Here is a 22,179-nt window from a genome sequence, read left to right on the forward strand (position 1 = left end):
AATATGACTACACATGTACATGCATATGTAAAACCTCCTCTATTGTTTATTAATATTATCCCTGTCAACCCTTGAAATAATGAATAACACATGAAGATATTATCACAGGAACAGAGGATGCAATTGTCTGTGCCTTTATTTTATCTTGTAGCTACTATTAGCAGAGCAGAACAACTGACAAAAGGATACAGAGAAAAAATGGGCTTATTCCTCGAAAACAGACCTCTTCTTCTCACACCTGCTACCCCAAAGTAAATATACCATAAAATACATATACAATACAGAATACAAGGAACCCAAGGCTTCTAGTGAACCTCACGTCTCAAAAGAAACTGGAACTAATATCACGTGGATAGCTCAGTAATCGTACAAGTTTTAGATGGCAAGAAAATACGGCTGAAAATATATCTTTACACACACAACGTAATGGAGATTTTTCAGATTTCAACTGAAGATACTTACTTGGCCATGACAGCTCGAACATTGTGGGCAAAGAGGCGGGCATCATTCTTTTCTTCTTCACTGGGATTATATACAGGGAGGAACTGAAACAAATGCAGCAATATTCGGGGCTTAACCTCGAGTTCAACATTGTCACTTTTTAGTGATGTGCATGCATGTGTGGCTGGTTATACTTGTCAGGATTTGTGCCAGTTTTATAGTGCTAGCCAACTGATATACCACACTGTAGCTTAACATGGATACTGATGCCTTTTATGTCGAGTGCCAGGCAGGGTAACAACAAATACCACCTTTAACATCTTTTGGTTAAGCTAGGGATTGAACAACCAACCCTCTGCTCTCCAGGTAAACGCTATATCCACTACACCACTGAGGCGATTTATACCACATCATTCAGTCCATTGCTCACAAAACATATTTTTAGTTATTTTTTTAGTAGTTGAGAGTGAATGAGTGTATTGGAATAACATTCCAGCATTATCACTGACAGCATGAGCACCAACCAACGTCTGACATCATGGTACAACATACATGCTCAGGCAGATCAAACATTGCACAGACTTTCAGATGACTCAACAAGCATGGAGTACTTTCTGGACCCCAAATGGGAGGGACTGGCTTAGTACAAGTTTAGATGAAAGACTTTTATTGATAATCATATAATAGATGAAAGTGACAAAATCTAACAATTCCTGAAAATGGAGCCAGAGATGTTTAGTGTATTCTTTCACTTTGTTGACAATGTGCATTAAGAAAATACAAATTTGTACAGGAGGCAAAGTATCCCGGTAAGCCAAAGTATTAGCCAATGTCAATAGGCATAGTATTCTTAATGACTGAGCTCCTGTTTAATCTAAAGTGTGTACACAGTGTGTGCATGGGTGCGCGTGTGTTCCAGAAATGCCTGGAATTTCATTAAATCTAAATAAATGAATTAGAAAATCATTTTGCCTGACAGTTCTCTTAATATAATTGGCCAACTTGACATATTTTTCACAAATTCTAATTTAGTTTAGGCATAAACATATCTTGAATGAACAATGATGTTATTACCAATATCATGCATCATCTTACATACTAACCTCTATTTCTACCTGGTTGTTAAACTGACAGAAGGTATACCATAGACAAGCAAATCTGAAACAATCAAGAGCAAGAGAACATGATATCAAACATCAACATTTCAACAAATATCACTACAACCAGTTCAATAGTGAGTGAGTGATTTGGGTTAACTTTTCTTTGAACAGTATATCGCTGATATGTCTGATAAATATGGGATGAAAGCCCAAAGTAATTTGAGCTCTTTACCTTTTCAGAGCAACCCACAAGCACCAGTATGGTGCTGACAAAACAAGAAACAAAACCAGCACAAATTTGGTCTGAATGCATGTTCAAAGATTTCTGGCAGACCAAAGGGAAGCAACTCAAATGTGACCTGGCCATTGACACTCCCTTTTGGGGTAGGGTGTTTCAGTTTTTCATGCTTACAAACAGTTAGGTGGAGCTGACAAGTTCACACTGATGTCACAGTAACTAAAAATAAAAAAAATACATTATTTCCGGAACTCCAACAAATTTGAGTACTCACGCTTTTGGACCATCCCATGTCCATGTAAATGTATCCTGGAGAAAAAGAGAAATATTTCAATAACAAGGTATAATAAGATTTGTTTCAAGAAAAAAATGATCATTACATCAATTTGACATTATATAAAAATAACCATGACCTGACAATTGTACACCAATTATTAACTCATTGGCAGTCTAATTCACAGCTGTTAGTTCACACAAAATATCTGTTCAATAGCAGGTGTCACTAAACACACAGTTGAGTGACCTGCTTACTACCCCAGGAGGTAGATCGGGTCACTGGCTGTGGTGACGTTGGGGCTCTGTCCCATCACCTAACACAAACAATCTAAACAAATAGCAGTATTTGATGAGAGGGTCATAAACCAACACACTTACCAGTTTGTTGAAGTAGCGTAAACATACAGGCTGAACTGGGACCCCAGGGTAAAATGCACCTAAAATACATTAAAAAAATGTTTGAAACAAAAAATTAATAGTTCATTCTAAAGAGGTTGAAAATAATATTTTTTGTACTAATTCCTATTACATGAGATAGATATGGTTAGAAATGTCAAGCATTTTACAAGTACAGATTAGTTCAAGGACTGTTTAACATGTTTAAGGGCTTTCTTCTCTGAACCAATCAAAAATTGTTGAATGGTCAAGCACGAGAATAAAATTAGCTGATTTTAATAAAGACTTTTATTTTTATTATTTGCTTCATGAATGTTAGGCCTATAATATTTAATGTTGGTCCCCCAAAAAATATTATATAAAAACAACCAAGTCAAAGAACCACTGTATCCATTTAGTCACCTCCTACAAAAAGGATAGGTTGCTGGGGACAAATTCTAACCCAGAATCCACAAGGGATGACTGTAATGTGACAAGCAATTGACGTCACATCCAATGTCATGATATCTGCACAAGCTACCCTGCCTGTACAAGCCAGTAAATGAGGTTTACTAAGATTATAATCAACCGCTTATATGGCCAGATTTAACAATCATAAGCCTTATGAATTTTCACAAGCATCAGTGAAACAGGACAGGATTGGCACACAGACATTTACCTGGTGTTGGTGGATATAGCCTAAGATTCAGGGTAAACATCCAAATTGTGACAATATTGCCCTGTTACTACATATCTAAATTCCTATGAGCAAACATACAAGTTCTAAGATGATCTACTTACATTGCAAGTTCTTAAAACGTAATCTAAGCTTAGCCTGTCATACAAAACCCACAACTACACTGCTTGAGGATGTGCCTTATGTGACATTACATGGCCATATATATAGAGACAAAAGAAAGTCAAGATTTTAAATTTATTTTAATTACATGGTACATAGTACCCCCCAATTTATTTATTCATTTCAGTTGGGTGCTACATTTCCACAGGTGTGTTCAGGCACAACTGTTTTCACATACATGGTCAGGATAAGTGTGGGACTGTGAGATACAGTCGGACAACATGCATATAACATATTGTACAGAAAAAATATTCATATTTCTTGACATATGGACAAGGTATTATACTGCTTGAGGATGTGCCTAATGTCACGTTACACGGCCACATAATGAAGTAGGGTGACTATTGGTCTGGAAATCACTATTGCGATAACTATTCATATTGAAAGAAACTATTGTGATAACTATTGATATTGCAAGCAACTATTGCGATAAATATCGATAGTTTTCAGTGTATCATTTTCGATTGATTTTAGAGTTGAATTAAACCTTGGAACTGAATTTTCCTTTGACTGTGATAACCATATGACTTCCAAACACTCGATTTTCCACCCAAGTTTGTCACAAACTCCACGTGACTGTCACCGTCCGGCATTTTACTTTAAGAAAGACCGGTTGATATGGTAAATACAATCGAAACTATAGATATTCCCAACTGAAATCGATACTATTGATCGGAAACTGATTTAACAATCAATTTATTGACTTTAAGTGCTTACCAATAGCAATATATCAGATTTCGATTTATTATGACACCCCTATAATTAAGACAAAAGAAAGACACAACTTGAGCTTCCCAGTTTGCCACTCATTCAAACATACATAGGGCCCCAGGGCAAATCAAATCCTGGTCCCTTTAAAATGTCCAGAAGAATGACAGCCTGCCAGTATTCTGCCCAGTTGGTAGTTGATACTTGCAACATGTGCATAACATGTATAGGTTCTACATAATTTTTAATGCATGAATTTTCTGTTGATCAATTTGTGGAATGTGAAGATTGTCTTTATCATGTTTTATTATCCACTTTCAGACTCCGACTTGGGCACCAGTCCAAAGCCCAAGTCTAGTAACATTCAGTCTAGTAAGCTTAACTAATAATATAAGTTGTAGCGGTATCACAAGGATACAGGTTTTATACCATGAGCCAGAGGTAAGCAGATTTTGGAGGAATGTCAGCTAGTGCCACATTTGGTATAATGGTTGGGACAATAAAACGGGGTACGCATAAAACCACATGTACCCCTCGTGATACTGCAGCAATGAATTTATGTTACCGACATGTCTTAATCTGCCATTGTAAAAGAATTAAAACAAATTAAAAGTTGATAGAAAACAGCTGTCCGATTGAACTGAGGTTAACTTGTGGTATGTCATGTGACTTTCATTGACTCGGAAAAAGTGTGCAGCCTTTTGCTTCGAAAGGGGGAATAAGGGATATATTCTAGTGCTCAGAAATCCATGTTCAGCCGTTTACTTCATGGCGGGGTAAAAGGGACTTATTCTCACCCTCAGAAATTAATTTCCCTACCAGGCAGGATACATAGTATTTTATCAACATCACATGAACTAATCAGATTTCATAATTTTGACATGGAGGTATGATAACTGACCATATAACAACACAAGTATTTGGCACAAACTGCACTTATCATCACATGGTATGTCATATGCTAGCTGAGTAATTTTTGAAGACCAGTTCGTTCTACCACAGAACATTTTGTCTTTTGTCATGTTTGTTCTTTATGCCACAGTCATCACTATTCTAGCTATATGTCAGTCGCCTGAAAATAATACCAGACCAGACAATCCACTGTCCAGCAATTGATATTATGAGCAACGATCCACGCTGCAGTGGTATGAAAACATGCACTCATCCCAAGTCAACTATCCTGACCACTTGCTCCACATATTCGCCTTTCACAATTCTGACCAAAAATGACATTTGAACAATAAGTTGATTGTTGGATGATTTGTTGTTTAACGCCGCACTCAGCAATATTACAGCGGTGTGTAAATAATCAAGTCTGGACTTGACAATCCAGTGATAAATATCATGAGCATCGATCCACGCAATTGGGATCGATGACATGCATCAACCAAGTCAGCTAGCCTGACCACTCTATCCCGTTAGTCGCCTTTTACGACAAGCATAGTCACCCTTTACGGCAAGCATGGGTTGCTGAAGACCTATTCTACCCCTGATCTTCATGGGTCGAACAATAAGTAGTGTTTTGGAAGACCCTGGTGTGAACAATAAGTAGTGTTTGGGAAGACCCTGGTGTGAACAATAAGTAGTGTTTGGGAAGACCCTGGTGTGAACAATAAGTAGTGTTTTAGAAGACCCTGGTGTGAACAATAAGTAGTGTTTGGGAAGACCCTGGTGTGAACAATAAGTAGTGTTTGGGAAGACCCTGGTGTGAACAATAAGTAGTGTTTGGGAAGACCCTGATGTGAACAATAAGTAGTGTTTGGGAAGACCCTGGTGTGAACAATAAGTAGTGTTTGGGAAGACCCTGGTGTGAACAATAAGTAGTGTTTGGGAAGACCCTGGTGTCTGTTTCATAAGATATCAGGATATAACCTCATCAGGTCATGTTTCACTTTTCAACAAAACAAATGTCACTTTCACTTCATTGATAGCCTTCAATCAACCTCATTGTAAGGCACCTGTTCTCACCTGGTTTAAATGTGATGAGACAAGACCTGTTGGTGCAGGTGCCCTCAGGAAAGATAAGGACTTGAGGCCATGCTCCCCCGGACTGTCCCCTCTCCCGTATCTGCTGGATGGTAACAGCGCGAGAGTTGGGATCCTCTCGTCGCACAAATACAGGCTGTGTGAACTGAATTAATGCTGACAAAAATAGCATAGAATAAGATTAATTCCTGAGATAATGCACATGACAAGTACAGTTGATTCACAAATTCAAATATCATTTCTGGTTAATAAACATAGCAATATATCTTGACAATAAAAGAAATAGACTCTAATGTTGGTAAGCATTATAAACAACCAGGATTTCTGTCTAGACCTCAATGATTTGTGTTGATATGACACTACAGACACCATAGCTAATCAGTTAATGTTGCATCATGAAAGCTTATTCATTATCTTGGGACATGTTGTTGTTATGTGTAAACAGAATTGGAATGAAAACTCAGAAATGCAAACTAAGAACCACGACCACTCATCATTTCACACATTCTTCAACTTCAAAATAGGAAGCACTTCACAAAGTTAATATGAGTCAGGAGGCTGCAAATCTCCCATGTATCATAGAGTCCACTTGGTCCATCGTATTGTTCTACCTTGACTTAAAGGCCCATGGGCTGAGTTTATTTCATAGATCTCTGCCTTAATTTCAAGTTTACAATTCCTGTCTCAGATATTAATGGAAGTGTGTACTGCCACAATGACGCCTTCCTAATAAATTCTGACTGATTTATCTGATGCATGGATGCTTTTTATTTCCGTCACTCAAGTTGCTGATTTCCTGTTGACAAGGAACTAATATCAATGCCTGCATATTTTGCACATACTTTCCCAGGTTAGAAAAACTAATGATAATTTTATTATTGATCTAACAACATCTTCACTACAAACATTTTCAATTCAATCAATCCAATATGACACATGGTATGGCAAGATTGGACATTAACATAAGTCAATAGTCCAAGACAAGTAAAATTCAGGAAGTGTAACTAACATTTCCCTAGGACAACCACTTTTACCAGTTTACCAGTTTGTGGCCTTAACCACTAGTCCGAAGCCTGAGTCTGGTAAATCATCCTTTGGTCAAGCAAGCCATTTCAAAATCCATAAATCAACACTTAGGTCTACCGGAAAAGAATGTCAAGTGACATGACTCAAAAGTTACAGGTTAGTTACCTCAGGAGCCTTTTCAGGCAACTTAGCAGGCATAACCCAACATTAAGGTCATATGAAAGAGATCCATTTGGACTGATTCTTGTCAGTGAAGCTGATAGGTTAGTGGGAATGGACATTCTTCAGTATTCTGATGTCATTCAATGTTAAAATCAAATTTCATAACCAATATCAATGAAGACAAAGTATAAATAGTCCATATTAAAGCATAGATATACAGATAAGGATGGACATTTTTGGCATGATTAGATCAGTCACAAGTTTGGACCTTATGTAATTTAATGAGGATCATTGTAGATCCTGAAGAAATAACCTGAACACTGAAGACTGGCATCATCAAGTGAGTTGGGAAACAAGGGCAAAATTTGACACAACATGACAGCGTGTAAATACTACCTGAAAGGATTATCACATTTATTCACACAATAGTCACTAATATTATATCATATCACATACTCATATCACTTAAGTGAACTGAAAAATTGGCAATGACAACTAGGTGCTTCTCAGCCATTGTGGCACTAAAGCCTTTTTACAATATACTTGGTATACATGCTTCTTTTTGAAAAAAATATCTGTTTAAAGTTTTCTCTCCTTAAAAGAATTGTTAGAAGGAGGGGGAAATGGAATGAAAAGAATGATACTTGGGGTGGTTTTCAGAATCACCAGAAATGGAACTACTTGCTTTCCCAGACAGAGCTTTTTTTATTACTGAAATTTGTCAGAATAAAAAAAAAAGAAGACTGTTCTTACGCTTTTAACTTTATTCCACATGTGGAAACCTTAAGGGTTGGCAGATCCGTAAATCAAGAAGAAAAAAAATGGTTAATGACATCCCTGGATTGACACCATGATTTACTTGGCATCGGCACTGCCATAAACTATTGATACCATTTTTTCCAACTCTTTGTACGGCTGTTGGTATATGCCAGAAGAACTGAAGCTTGGGAATGGTAACAGATGTTCTTTAAGTGTATTGTACTGAAAGGTCATTGATTTCATTCACCATACATCTTCCGACAGCAATCAATGAGTCAAAGGTGAAATTTGTAAATCCATTCAAGTGAGTTCTACAGCACACATGGAAAAGGCAAACACAGTGATCACACAGCGACACACAAGCAACTACAGCAACAATCAAGCATATCAAACATCAACAACAGTGGAAAGGCTGTTGCATTTTCCCCTATCAACTTTCCCATTGGTTTAGCATGATATTCCTCAATATCAAATCATGTCTTCTACACGAAGCAATGAAATTCACAAAATCAGTACTGAAATTCAAATAAATCAATTCCCATATTGAGATCAAAATTATTTAAGGCCTTTCATTATTGATACAAGCTAATGATGGGAGATATGACTGGGAAAATGCAGTGCCTGTTAATACCTACTTCCCAAAAAGGGTAGTGAGCTGCTTTCTATCTTTGCAACAGGACTTTTTAGTTCTTGCCCCAGAAAACATACAATGGTATCAAAAAATGTTGAGTGGGGTGCAGCACAAAGGACAGGTGCGTCCTGGGCACTAGCAGGTTTCCCTCTGAACTTGATTTTGTGAAATCCTGCTATAAAGATTACACACCTCCCAAGCCACAGGAGAAGTCCACTGAAAGCCCTATCAAAGGAACAAAACATGCAGTTACTAGCTGCAGCATGACTGCTGGTGCTCCAAACATGCTATGAGGAGGAGGGGCTGGAGGTGGAAGAGGAGGGAATGGGGGATGGGGTATGTGGGGTGGAGGGGAAGAAATGGAGGAAGAGGAGAAAGAGGGAGATGTGGAGGGAAACAGGGATAGATTTGCCTGTGAAGCTTATGGGAAAGTGTGTGCCATCAGATTGCTTTCACTAAGCATTTCATACTCAAATAAAAGAAATGAGTGCCTTGGCACTGTAGCTCACCCAGATTTGTAGATGATACTGTTAGTTCTTTGAAATCCTATGTTTGATATTTTTATCAGCTGGCACACAGGCTAAGGATCAAAAGGACATGCAAGGTCATTTCAACTTTTCTGGTTTGATTATGAAGATAAGCAATAATATATGTAATGCAAAATTATTTAAGGATACCGACTACATCATGCACCCTGACAAACCAAGATGTCATGTTAAATATAATAGGTAAAGTCTAGCTTTCCAAAACAATAATTATTATTATTCATGGAAAACAAATTTTTCTGACTTATTTGACAACTACAAACATGATAAAAATCAAAAACTAACAGGGAACTTTATAGACAATCAGATAAGGGACAGGCTTTTGCTTTTGAGAAACAAATTCAATGGGTCACTGCTATACCAATGTCAGTATGTGTTGCTAGATGTAGTGTACACAAAGACATGTACATGTGGTTGTATGTAGATATGTTGCCATAACAGAAACAGCCTTTCTAATGTGCTTGGTTTGTATACAAGAGGTTGTGTGCGTTTGTTCATGTATAATATTGCCTGTCACGCCTCAGTAACAACTTCCTTGGCTGAACCCCAAGCAATGGTTCAGATTGTTATTAGTCCAAAGATCAACAGGTTCAGAACCTGGTACTAGTCTTATACAAACATAACCACAATATCCATTAGAAAGGTGTTAATAGAAAAGTTAGAAATCATTAAATTTCGGATGGTAAAAAATTATCATTTGAGTAGTTGTGATTAAGATGGCACTCTACCAATGGCTAACCATGTCCTGCTTGACTATCTTAGCATCAGACAGTTCATGATAAAACATAAACATCATTTCTGATGGCATACAAAATTGCATTAAAGGCATAATGTGATACTTGGAGTGTGATGAGACAAAGGTCACATTTTACACATAATGTGACACTGGGCGTGTGATGACACAAAGGTCACATTAAGCACATGTAATAGTGTGAGTGTGATGACACAAAGGTCACATTTTACACATAATGTGACACTGGGCGTGTGATGACACAAAGGTCACATTTTACACATAATGTGACACTGGGCATGTGATGACACAAAGGTCACATTAAGCACATGTAATAGTGTGAGTGTGATGACACAAAGGTCACATTTTACACATAATGTGACACTGGGCGAGTGTTGACACAAAGGTCACATTTAACACATAATGTGACACCTGGAGTGTGATGACACAAAGGTCACATTAAGCATGTCATACTGTGAGGGTGATGGCACAGAGGTCACATTAAGGACATGTCATACTGGAAGAATGATGACACAAAAGTCACATTTTACACATAATGTGACACTGGGCATGTGATGACACAAAGGTCACATTAAGCACATGTAATAGTGTGAGTGTGATGACACAAAGGTCACATTTTACACATAATGTGACACTGGGCGTGTGTTGACACAAAGGTCACATTTAACACATAATGTGACACCTGGAGTGTGATGACACAAAGGTCACATTAACCCTTTCGCCCCGACTGCCCGATTTATCGGGCAGGATAAACCGTGTCCCAGGACCCGGCTGCCCGAAAAATCGGGCAGCATAAGCCGTGTCCCAGAACCCGGCTGCCCGATAAATCGGGCGGCGCGAGCGTGTTTACAAAATCGCTCTTTCTACTTCCTTTCTCGTGTGTAATCTCGTTGTAAATATGGAAACGAGATTTACACGTGATTGACACGTCATTCTATGGAATTTCCCCGTCTTTTTGGCGCGAAAATCGCGGGTATGTCACCTGTTTTCGCGACAGGTATTTTTCTCGCTTGAATCGTAAATCAAGCGTAATGGCGGCCAACTACGATTCGGATAGCGATCAGATGATTAACAACGACTATATCGGGAATAATAATGTGTTTGAATTGAATAATTTACGCGAAGGGGAGAGGGAATTTCGCGAATATTTTCGTGAAGATTTTGACGGTTTCGACGAGGTGTCCCCCCCGCCAACTTTCGAGAATGGGAGTGGCAGAGGGACCACAATAGTGGAGACATGAGGGATTTTGAAGAGGCGACCGGACTCAAGAATATATATTGACACGGTGAGTGAAGAGTCGTGCTATTGATTTTTTCCAACTGTTTTACAATGATTATGTGTTTGAACAGATTATCAGTGCGACGAATGAGAATCCAGCTACCGACACGTGATTGAGCGATCACAACAACAACAAAGGTGAGTGGCATGACGTATCTGTTTCTTTTTTTTTTTAATTTATTTTTCTGATCGCAATCCGAATTGTAGTTTGCCGGTTTGTCGTATGTCCTTATATTTAGCTCAATTTGAATAAAATTAATTTCCATATTCATGTTTGTTTTCTTGTTTTTTACATCTTAATTTAAATTTGAGTAACTGTAATGATTATTTATTTATTAATTGATTTAATAAAGTACTGATTTAATTTATTATGCAATTGTAAATAGCAGTGTATTGTAAATATGTTATCACAACTTGTATATTTGCAGAACTTGAATTTACGATCTTTCCGTCCTTTTACAATCTTTCCCTCTTCAGATCAATCTGTGTTATCTTCCCTGTGATGTCATTCTTATAGTAGCTGTGGTTCAATGTTCAGATAATGTGATAAATAACTTTTTAAAAACTTAAATACTTAATTTTTGTTTCAAATCCTGAAAAAGAACAAAATAAATCAAATATTTGTGTTTTTACCTGTGTTAACGAGTTTACCTGCGTTAACAAGTTTACCTGTGTTAACGAGTTTACCTAAGAGGCTGTAAGTGTATCATAAGTAATATGTGACATCAGTATAGAAAACAAAGTCAGTACCAAGAGTTGTAAACTTGTTTATTTGTTTACAGATTTGCATGAAGAGAATTTACCTGTAACACCTGGGATTACCTGTGCCGTCCAAGATGACGAGACCACTGTGTTATGTTTACCTTGTATCTGTGATTTATTTTTGTGATTTGTAATACAATTTGAGCCAAAATTCATTGTCTGTTTTCATTTTTTCAGTGTTTTCAAGTTTTATTTCACTTGTAAACACCTGTAATTAGAAAATAACAAAGGTTAGAGACAATAACAACAAAGAATATTAAAGTATACTTAATCCTCTTTACAATGGTGTATGATAAATGTATATTAAAAGCAAGTTTCTGGTAGAAAAAGTGCATCAAAATTGATAGGGTGATTTTCCAATAATACTGCCAGGGAGGCCAGTGTACAGGCCTTGTCAGTGTCAGGGACTGCAGGGTCTCAAGGGACATAACTCTGGGGCAGCCAGTGATGAAAGAGTTAAGCATGTCATACTGTGAGGGTGATGGCACAGAGGTCACATTAAGGACATGTCATACTGGAAGAATGATGACACAAAAGTCACATTTTACACATAATGTGACACTGGGCGTGTGATGACACAAAGGTCACATTTAACACATAATGTGACACTGGGAGTGTGATGACACAAAGGTCACATTAAGCATGTTATACTGTGAGTGTGATGGCACAAAGGTCACATTTTACACATAATGTGACACTGGGAGTGTGATGACACAAAGTTCACATTAAGCATGTCATACTGTGAGTGTGATGGCACAAAGGTCACATTAAGGACATGTCATACTGGAAGAGTGATGACACAAAAGTTACATTTTACACATAATGTGACACTGGGCGTGTGATGACTCAAAGGTCACATTAAGCACATGTAATCCTGTGAGTGTGATGACACAGAGGTCACATTTTACACATAATGTGACACTGGGCGTGTGATGACACAAAGGTCACATTAAGCACATGTAATAGTGTGAGTGTGATGACACAAAGGTCACATTTTACACATAATGTGACACTGGGCGTGTGATGACACAAAGGTCACATTTAACACATAATGTGACACAAAGGTCACATTAAGCATGTCATACTGTGAGGGTGATGGCACAAAGGTCACATTAAGGACATGTCATACTGGAAGAAGGATGACACAAAAGGTCACATTTTACACATAATGTGACACTGGGAGTGTGATGACTCAAAGGTCACATTTAACACATAATGTGACACTGGGAGTGTGATGACTCAAAGGTCACATTTAACACATAATGTGACACTGGGAGTGTGATGACTCAAAGGTCACATTTTACACATAATGTGACACTGGGAGTGTGATGACTCAAAGGTCACATTTTACACATAATGTGACACTGGGAGTGTGATGACTCAAAGGTCACATTTTACACATAATGTGATACTGGGAGTGTGATGACTCAAAGGTCACATTAAGCACATGTAATACTGGAAGAGTGATGACACAAAGGTCACATTTTACACATAATGTGATACTGGAAGAGTGATGACACAAAGGTCACATTTTATACATAATGTGATACTAGGAGGGTGATGACACAAAGGTCACATTAAGCACATGTAATACTGGAAGAGTGGTGACACAAAGGTCACATTTTACACATAATGTGATGCTGGGAGTGTGATGACACAAAGGTCACATTTTACACATAATGTGACACTGGGAGTTTGATGACACAAAGGTCACATTTTACACATAATGTGATACCGGGATTGTGATGACACAAAGGTCACATTTTACACATAATGTGATACCGGGATTGTGATGACACAATGGTCACATTAAGGACATGTCATACTGTGAGTGTGATGGCACAAATGTTGCATTATGGACATAATGTGATACCGGAAGTGTGATGACACAAAGGTCACATTAAGAACTTCTTTGTAGGTGTCTTCAGATCTTCACAATGAAACTGACATGGAATTCTAGGAGTGTGATCACAAAAGTGTTGCATCATAAAGCTATTGAACACATTGCTATAATTGAAGCTGGGTTTTTCAACCAATGATCACATGACCCTAGAACTTAAGGGAAGCAATTCTGCACAGCGATACTGGTTACCCATGTCCTCCTAGCTGTACTTACGGATACCATATAGTCTTGCCATATTGTTATACAATTACTGGTTACTGGGCATTTATACTTCTTAATAATACCTATATAGCTTGCATAATGAACATAGTTGAATCCTTGTCAATAAAAAGTGCTGTGATACCAACCGGAGATACAAAGAATGTTCTTATTCAATACTAAGAATAGGATGTAGCTATAAGCATGATAAGGAGAAATTACATGTGGATGAGAAGAGAGGCAGATAATCCTATTAATAGGCCAGCCAGAAAATCAAACACGCTCGGTAATTTTGGTCTCACCAGCTATTCTATATCCACAATCCCATGAGAAGATCAATTAACAAATTACACCAAGTGCCAGTGGGGAGATGAAGAGATCTCCATCGATCTCATCACATGGGAAATGCTTGGGGTGTACACTGGTCACTGCAGTTTCACTGGATAGCAATCAGCCACTGTATGGTATATTCAGTCAAATTTAACCCATGTCTCACTAAATTCCACCAATTACCAAATTACATGTTTATCTAATTCTGTCAAATCTGTCAAAATTAAATCATCTTTAAGAAGTAAATAATAAGTGGCATCATCTCATGTGTTGTGGGTTTCTAACCCTTAGAACTGGAATGTGTAAGGGTACATAATATCCACTGTGAATAGAAGGAAGTTTATTGTTGACCAGCTTGTCTGTCCAAATTTTGATCCCTATCATTTGAAACCAGGGACGTATTAAATGACATTGCTGAGTTGTTGTTTCCGATTCAGTTCATTTTGCTTCCTTGTCGTGTCACATCACTTACGAGGGTGAGGTTTCATGTTGAGCCATTGTTAGGAACACTACCTTACTGTCCTCGTTTCAGCCAATTTATTTCTACTTCGAATACAGGATTATAATCTAAAAATCTTTTTGCACTTTATTGAAACATTACATGAAAGGTTAAGTCTTGCATAAGAATAATATAGATACTCTCAGTTTCCCACACCCAATTATTCTGTAAGTTGCTTTTTGTTTTTTTGGTTGTCAAGATTGAGATGAATCAGTCAATGGTTTACAGTATTATTTTAATGGTTGAAAAATTGTACAAGCAGAAATGACAAATTTATGGTATCATTTTGCAACCTATGCTAACATGAATAGTATAATATAAAAGGATGTGATTAATGGATTTAATTATTTAAAGTTGTTTCTGAAAACTAATTCATTTGGAATTATATAAAGTCATATCATTTAACAGTATTCCAGTTATATCACTACATGTCAGCTTAATGTGGGAGGAAAGCCCGAAGTGACGCAGGTCTTAGACGTTTACCACTTCGTTGAAACCCATGAGCACCAATATGTTCCTCATAAACCTAGAAACATAATCGGGCGAACCGGGATTTGAACCCACAATCATAGGTTTCTGGAGTGCCCAAAGGACGCAACTCTGCACAGCAAATTGCGGCACCTTAGATGACTGGGCCACCTCTGTCCCATGTCATATCATAGAGAACACACTGATCAATAAAAACAATGCCCCATAAATTGCCTGGAATTATTTCGACAGCAAAAACAGTTTCAGATTCACTTCCCAGGACATTGTCATCATAAACATCTTTTCAGTTTGATCTTTTCAAATTCTGTAATGTCAGAAAAGATTGTCACATCAAAAGTCGATAAAAAGCATGAATATGTCCTCATGCCATTTGTTTCCAGCAAAACCACTGATGTGATTCATGCTGCAAGATTTCAGTAATGTTCACTGGCCAGGGGCAGACAGGCAGGTGGTGGGGATAAGGTAGGGGTGGGGACAAGGTAGGGGTGGGGACAAGATAGGGGTGGGGACAAGGTAACGGTGGGGGAGCCTTTGAGTGTCATCACTACAGTAATACAAAGGATGAAAGGGGTACTTGGAGGTTTAGAGGGTAGCAGCAACACTCATGCCCATTCATGAAAACATTCAAACAATTAATCAATATATCTTATTCAGAAAATTCAGGTTAAAATGTATCAATGCATTTGAAACCATGTTTCTATGGCATCAAAAACTCACATTGTCAAGCACCGAAACAGCATACATCAATACTGCTAAATTTGCAAGGTTATTCTAAATCTCAAATAATCCTGAAATAAAACAAACTCATGAAAACAAACACTATAAATTATACAGCTTATACAGTGACAAATTTCCTTCAGCCTACAGTGAGGCAGGAGAAAACACATCTTAAAACTAAAACTGTAAAAAAACTAAAAATGCATCCCGGTAATCATTTTTAACATGTTTAACCACCCAAAAGAATAATTATGTGATAACAAATATGTTTAAGGAAGTTCCCACCACCATCAGTGAATAGAAAAGAAAGTACAGTACAAACAAGACCATGCAAAGCTAACAAGCTGAAAGTGATAAGGACATACTACTGAATGAGCTGTAGCACCCACAACAACTGACTAGCTGTACCTTCAGTTAGTCAAGAATTTCACAACATACCTTTAACATCAGTGAAAGTGGCTCAGGCTAGCGGGCTAGTGCTAAGTTCTGTTCCTGGGAATGTGTTTACTTACACAAGGCCTTTGTTTTTCACATTACAGTTATTGTTGTTCACAGTTATTATCATTGAACTAAATCCTCAATGTTCATAAGAATAGGAGTTGCAGAAATACATCAATATTTACCGGAGACAGTTCAAGAAAACTGGTATTCATGCAGTCACATTGGTATTAACAGGAATGGCTGATGGCTCATGTAGAACGTTAAATCAAACGAGATAAAATCAGTATTTTAGAGGTGGATGAGGATTTTGCTAAAAATATCTTTGTCGGGTTTCCTCTCAGGGAATTGTAACACCACTTTGAACAGTATTCAGTTATATCACTGCATGTCAGCTACATGTGGGAGGAAAGCCTTAATTGATGCAGGTCTCAGAAATTTATCACTTTGGTGAAACCAACGAGTACCGATATGGTGCTGACAAACCTAGAAGCCTAATCGAGGCGAATGGGGATTCGAACCTCAAGCAAAGGTTTCTGGCACACCCTAGGGATGCAACTATGCACAGCGAATTACGCCCCCAGGTGAATTCTTCTACTTATGTTTGCAATGCTTTGCATTGTAATTATTTTCGGGTCCTTAGAAAAACATCTAGGGTCGAAGGCGAAGATGTATTCGAACCTTGTTCATGTTTATTTCTCAGGCAAAACTGTCCTTTACAAAATGTGTACAAAAATATCATGATTTACAATGCTTTTTATAATCATTCTATTCAAATGCTATGTCACAGAAGCAAACCAATAATGCATGAACTCAGTGGTCAACCTACTTCAGGCAACCCTTATGATGATTATATTACAATAATGCCTGGGATGAGTATCATTTTGCAACATTACCCTATGTTATTAACTACAAGATCACCACTGCATCATATAACATATTCACACAATGATTATCTCTGAGACAATATCATTTGATTTAGTAGAAAAGGCACATTAGGACAGTAACAGCTGTTGGCAAGTGGCTGTGATGAAACAGTTGTTGAACTGGAAGTATGTAGAATGTGTATTGCCTATGATGTGAAACCTTTTTATTGATGCTTATGTCAGTATCAGGGATTTACAGGGGTTGGGTCTATCGACATTTGAGCATGAGGCATGGCATGAACATGGGGGTCCAAGGTTGGGGACATGCATGTGGCACCCTTAAGTTGATTTCCAAGAATTGTATTGACCTCATATCTTTGCACATGCTCAGAAGTCTTAAGCATATTCAAATTGGGATTTCAATGTTACCGGGTACACAGTAGAAACCCAACAATTTCCACTCTGAAGTTTTGTATTTCTTACCACAACAAAAAAGTCAGCAAAACTACAAAGTACAATTTTGATTAGTTTAAATGATTCAAACAGCAATACTGTTTTGCATCCTGCAAGCCTCACAATGTATAGTTGTTGCAGTTGTATGATATATGTGAAGTCAATCTATGTCATTCAGTAGTGGGTTAAGTCAAGCATTAATTCTATTCGCTGTTCAAGGACAAAATGCTGACTATAGCCTGTATGAACTGATGTGATACACTTATACCAGAAAACATTAGTCGTGGGCACATTGTTTCTTGTGTCATTTCAGGAAAGTAATGCTACAATTATGATGAAGCTATGGTAAAACCTGATGTCCTGGCTTTGACTATACAACATATAGGTCAATAACAGACAAGAAATCCTGGTGTCTCCTCCTTAGAATGTGATGCTAAGAACTTAATTCACCATATGTAATTAACATGAATAATTGAAATATGGCGACAAAGTCAACTGAATAAGTAAATGGAAAACTCATGTTTCAGCTTATAACAAAGCAAAAAGCATAGCCAAATCTGACCATGAAACAACAGTGTTATTATGACACTGATAATTAGATAATTTACAAAAATGGAACAGGAACAAGACTAGGCATCAATGATCATCTCTGATAAAACAGTCTGCATAATGATTTCACAACACTTAAATGAGCTGATTTTGAAGAAGGCTAAGTGACCACAACAAACTGTTACACGATACAGGACATACTTTCTGGTGTAAATCAAGCCAAGTTCTGGGGTTGACATAGCCACTGGTCTGTTAAGTTCAAGGCCAGTGAAAATCTGGAGGGACCAACATTTTCTTCCCCAAATCTAATTTTTTACATAAACCACTTGTCTAAAATGAGCTGTGGACAAGTTGGATATGACCAAAGGTGTATACACCTCAAGTTTCAATGAGTACTGTAAAAGATTTTTGTTGTTTTGTATGAAGCATCAAAAGAAAATAGTGGAATGATGTTACTGAATATATCTACTTTCACCTCAATATACGTATGAGTTTTGCCTTACAGGGCAAATAGAGGGTATGTCTTAATTTATGTCCAAAAAGTATGTCCCAAATAAAGAGTTAGGAAAGATTCGTACTTCCAAATATTGGAACTTTTTCTGATTCTGCTTTGGCAACAACAGTAGTGAGGTCGAGGAAAACGTCTGTTAACGCGTCGAAAAAAGTGGAATGTGGTGCAAGGGCAATGATAGGGGCATCCTTGGCAGTGGCACGTTGCCCCCGCACACGGATCCAGTGGAACCCCCCCATGAAGAACACTCCTCGACACAGCACCACAATCAGGGGGCGCAGCACGCTACAGAGAAATAGTAGGGGATAGAACAGTGTATATTATATAGGACAGTGTATATTATAGAGGATGTACAACAGAAACAGGCCTGTCTTCAGTTCAATCAAAATGAATAATCTTTGTTGCAGTTTTGTTACTAGTCCAACAGCTTCCACGTGCATTGCTGGAGTTAACCCTGAAAGTCAAGGGATCCTTGCCATAGCCCTAATTATAAATTGTAAGGATTTAGGGATTCCCAGATTCAATATCATATCAAACCCAAAACATCCCAGGACCCCTTAATTTCGAATAATGTACAAAGTAATTGCAGCTCAATGACTGTTGTAAGTCCATGTTGATGTTTGGAGTTTCCATAGTCAGGCATTTATCTAGGATTCTAAAATAAGTGCCCTTGGTTGGTAAACTGGGAAGAAATCTTGGTTTGTTCAGTTTGTATTTTCCTAAATTTGTAGGTATTTTAACACTGCACTCAGTGCAATAATGTTAAACAAAGCATTAATGCCTCTTCCACTTGATTGGACCCATTGTCAGTGACATACAAGTTAGCCCTACAAAGCCATAATATTAGTAATAACTATAATATTTCTTTTACTGACATCTGATGTTGACTTAGGGTCGAATATCGGCCTTTGAGCAGGTCTAGATAAATCCCTGATTGTCTATTTGTCAGAAGAATCTCGCCAAAAAGTTCAAGCTCAAAGGGTTTTAGCAGCAACATCCGAATTTTTAAAAAAAAAATTAAAACTTTTTTGGGTGGGGGCACAACTTTTTAATTACTGGTAGACAAAACATCTGATGTGAATCAGTTATTGGCCAAGTCTAAATTACCCTGGCCTAGCTGCTTGTGACCTAAATTGTCAACCTCGTTAGATGATCTTGAGTTACAATGGTCAGTGCCATGACCGCAACTTTCATGCATCTTGACAAATCTGGGCATGTTGTCTGCAAGAGATCTACTGTTAATAATCTCTTCATGAACATGTATGACAGGCACTTTGGTGGGACATTCATTTTGAAAGGCAGTTTATATTAATCTGAATAAATCTTGTATAAATCTTACATGTCTATATGGTCTACATAAACCTTGTGTACTCGCCCTGCTATAACCCCTGCATCGTCTAATTCTTGAATTGTGAAGTGACATTTCCTGAAAGGAATTCAGGCCAAACACGGTTCCGTTGACTGACATAGTTACCCATAGTCATAGCATCTTTTGTTCAATCTGGTCTTGATCACACATTTGCCCTTCATACACACACATGGGTATATTTAGTGAAAATTCAGAAAAAGACAGGTCTGTTTCCCACAATTATTTTTTGATATCTGGAATTAGAATATAAGTTATTCTGAAATGTTAAATAGTCAAAGGGTTAAAAATAAGTGTGGAAACATACATCACACTTTGAAATCAGTAACTGATTTAATGCTTATTATTCTCACTGTAATATGATACACCATGAACAATAAACAAGCTCAAAGACTTTGCTTTCATGGAAGTTCAGAACGGAATGAAATCCGAAAAACAATACGTTACACAACGTAAGGCAAAACCAAATAAAATTCTCAGTAATGATCTTCATACATTTGAAGTTCTTATGTCTACAGTTCATGGGCGCAGACTACATTCAGATATACAGAAAATGCGGAAATGTTAGCAATCACTGTAACAGCATTAATTATGCAACAGGTGTGTTGATGAATCATCTTACATTAGATATTGAAATAAAATATTCAGATTGATTAGGCCATCCATATAACTTTTGTATTTCTGATTTCTGTAATCATATATATCCATGTGGGCAAAACGGGTGGGAAAATGAAAATATCCTTTTTTGACCCTTTGGAGTGGGTATTGTTTAGATCTTGTGAGAGAATAAAAAGACACACAGGTGGCCTTACTCAAATAATACAGAACTTCCAAAGCAAACACAAGATAAAAATATTTTTTTTCATGATTAATAAGTATGTCACAATAACTGAACTTTATGATGTACTGGTCTGGTTTCTTGACAAAGCTGTGTTATATTAAAATTAGCGTTTAATTTACAGGATCACTTCACTGTCATTTACACCTATGATGAACATGCACTGACACATTTACTGCATTTGGGTTTCCACATTGTCCAAATTATTTGCAATTGATGAAAGAGATCTGTTCATCTTTTCTCTAGATATTGATTTTCATCTCTATCCAGTACATGGACAACACAAGAATTTATCAGTTCTCAGTTCTAAGTTACTATAATACTCATAGGTCAATGCTCGAAAGACTAGTTATTTTTACATATATGTCAGGTTATCATATATTCGTATGTATCTTTCATCAATTATTATTTGGGGGGTTTAGGATTAAAAAATCATCCTTGGAGCCAAGGTAAGAACTATAAGTGAACACTGTATTCACCATATTTTGGCCCTGCTAAAGTGAGTGCCCCCTGACCAACTAGAACAATCTGTAAGTTTGATTGTTTGTTGTTTATGCTGCACTCAGCAATATTCCAGCAATATGATGGTGGTCTGTAAATAATCAACTCTGGACCAGACAATCCAGTGATTGACATCATGAGCATCGATCTACACACTTGGGATACGATGACATGCATCAACCAAGTCAGAGAGCCTGACCACCCGATCCTCTTAGTTGCCTCTTACGACAAACATAGTCGCCTTTTACGGCAAGCATGGGCTGCTGAAGACCTATTATAACCCGGATCCTCACAGGTTTGTAAGTAATTTCTCAAGCACCCCATGTGAGACCGAAAATTTACATGACAGTCCATAGTTTCTGTGAATATAGGTTGTTTACAGAAACAGCAGCACAGATATATAACAGCCTTGCAACTATTATAGAATTTTTATTACTTTCATCGATGTTTGAAAATAGTTTGTTCACTACCGCTCGATCACTGACAACAAATTTTACTTGAGTATGTTTTACTTTGTCAATTATCCAAGTTCAAAAGGTGCTTATTATGGAGAATACGGTATAGGACAGAATTACTGTTAATCATACTATGCATATTCTGCCTTTTCAGAGATGTGTATTAAT

General features: G+C 37.5%; 1 protein-coding gene across 3 annotated transcripts in view; it reads right to left on the minus strand.

Moving 5' to 3' along the window:
- The window catches only part of LOC124142595 (lysophosphatidylcholine acyltransferase 2-like), a 50,615-nt gene that overhangs the window by 15,682 nt on the left and 12,754 nt on the right, over positions 1-22,179 (minus strand). For 2 of the 3 annotated variants that reach the window (XM_048397882.1, XM_048397881.1), the window contains exons 3-8: positions 8,566-8,786; positions 5,966-6,139; positions 2,434-2,492; positions 2,054-2,088; positions 1,545-1,599; positions 463-545 (exon numbers count right to left, since the gene is read on the minus strand). In XM_048397882.1, the coding sequence (XP_048253839.1) occupies positions 463-545; positions 1,545-1,599; positions 2,054-2,088; positions 2,434-2,492; positions 5,966-6,139; positions 8,566-8,786 (627 nt within the window). Of the gene's footprint in view, positions 1-462; positions 546-1,544; positions 1,600-2,053; positions 2,089-2,433; positions 2,493-5,965; positions 6,140-8,565; positions 8,787-18,918; positions 19,137-22,179 lie in introns of all 3 variants that reach the window. The other variant, XM_048397883.1, reaches the window with a different exon arrangement.

This window comes from Haliotis rufescens, unplaced genomic scaffold, assembly GCF_023055435.1.
Source record: "Haliotis rufescens isolate VD_foot unplaced genomic scaffold, xgHalRufe1.0.p SCAF_17, whole genome shotgun sequence".
NCBI lineage: Eukaryota > Metazoa > Mollusca > Gastropoda > Lepetellida > Haliotidae > Haliotis > Haliotis rufescens.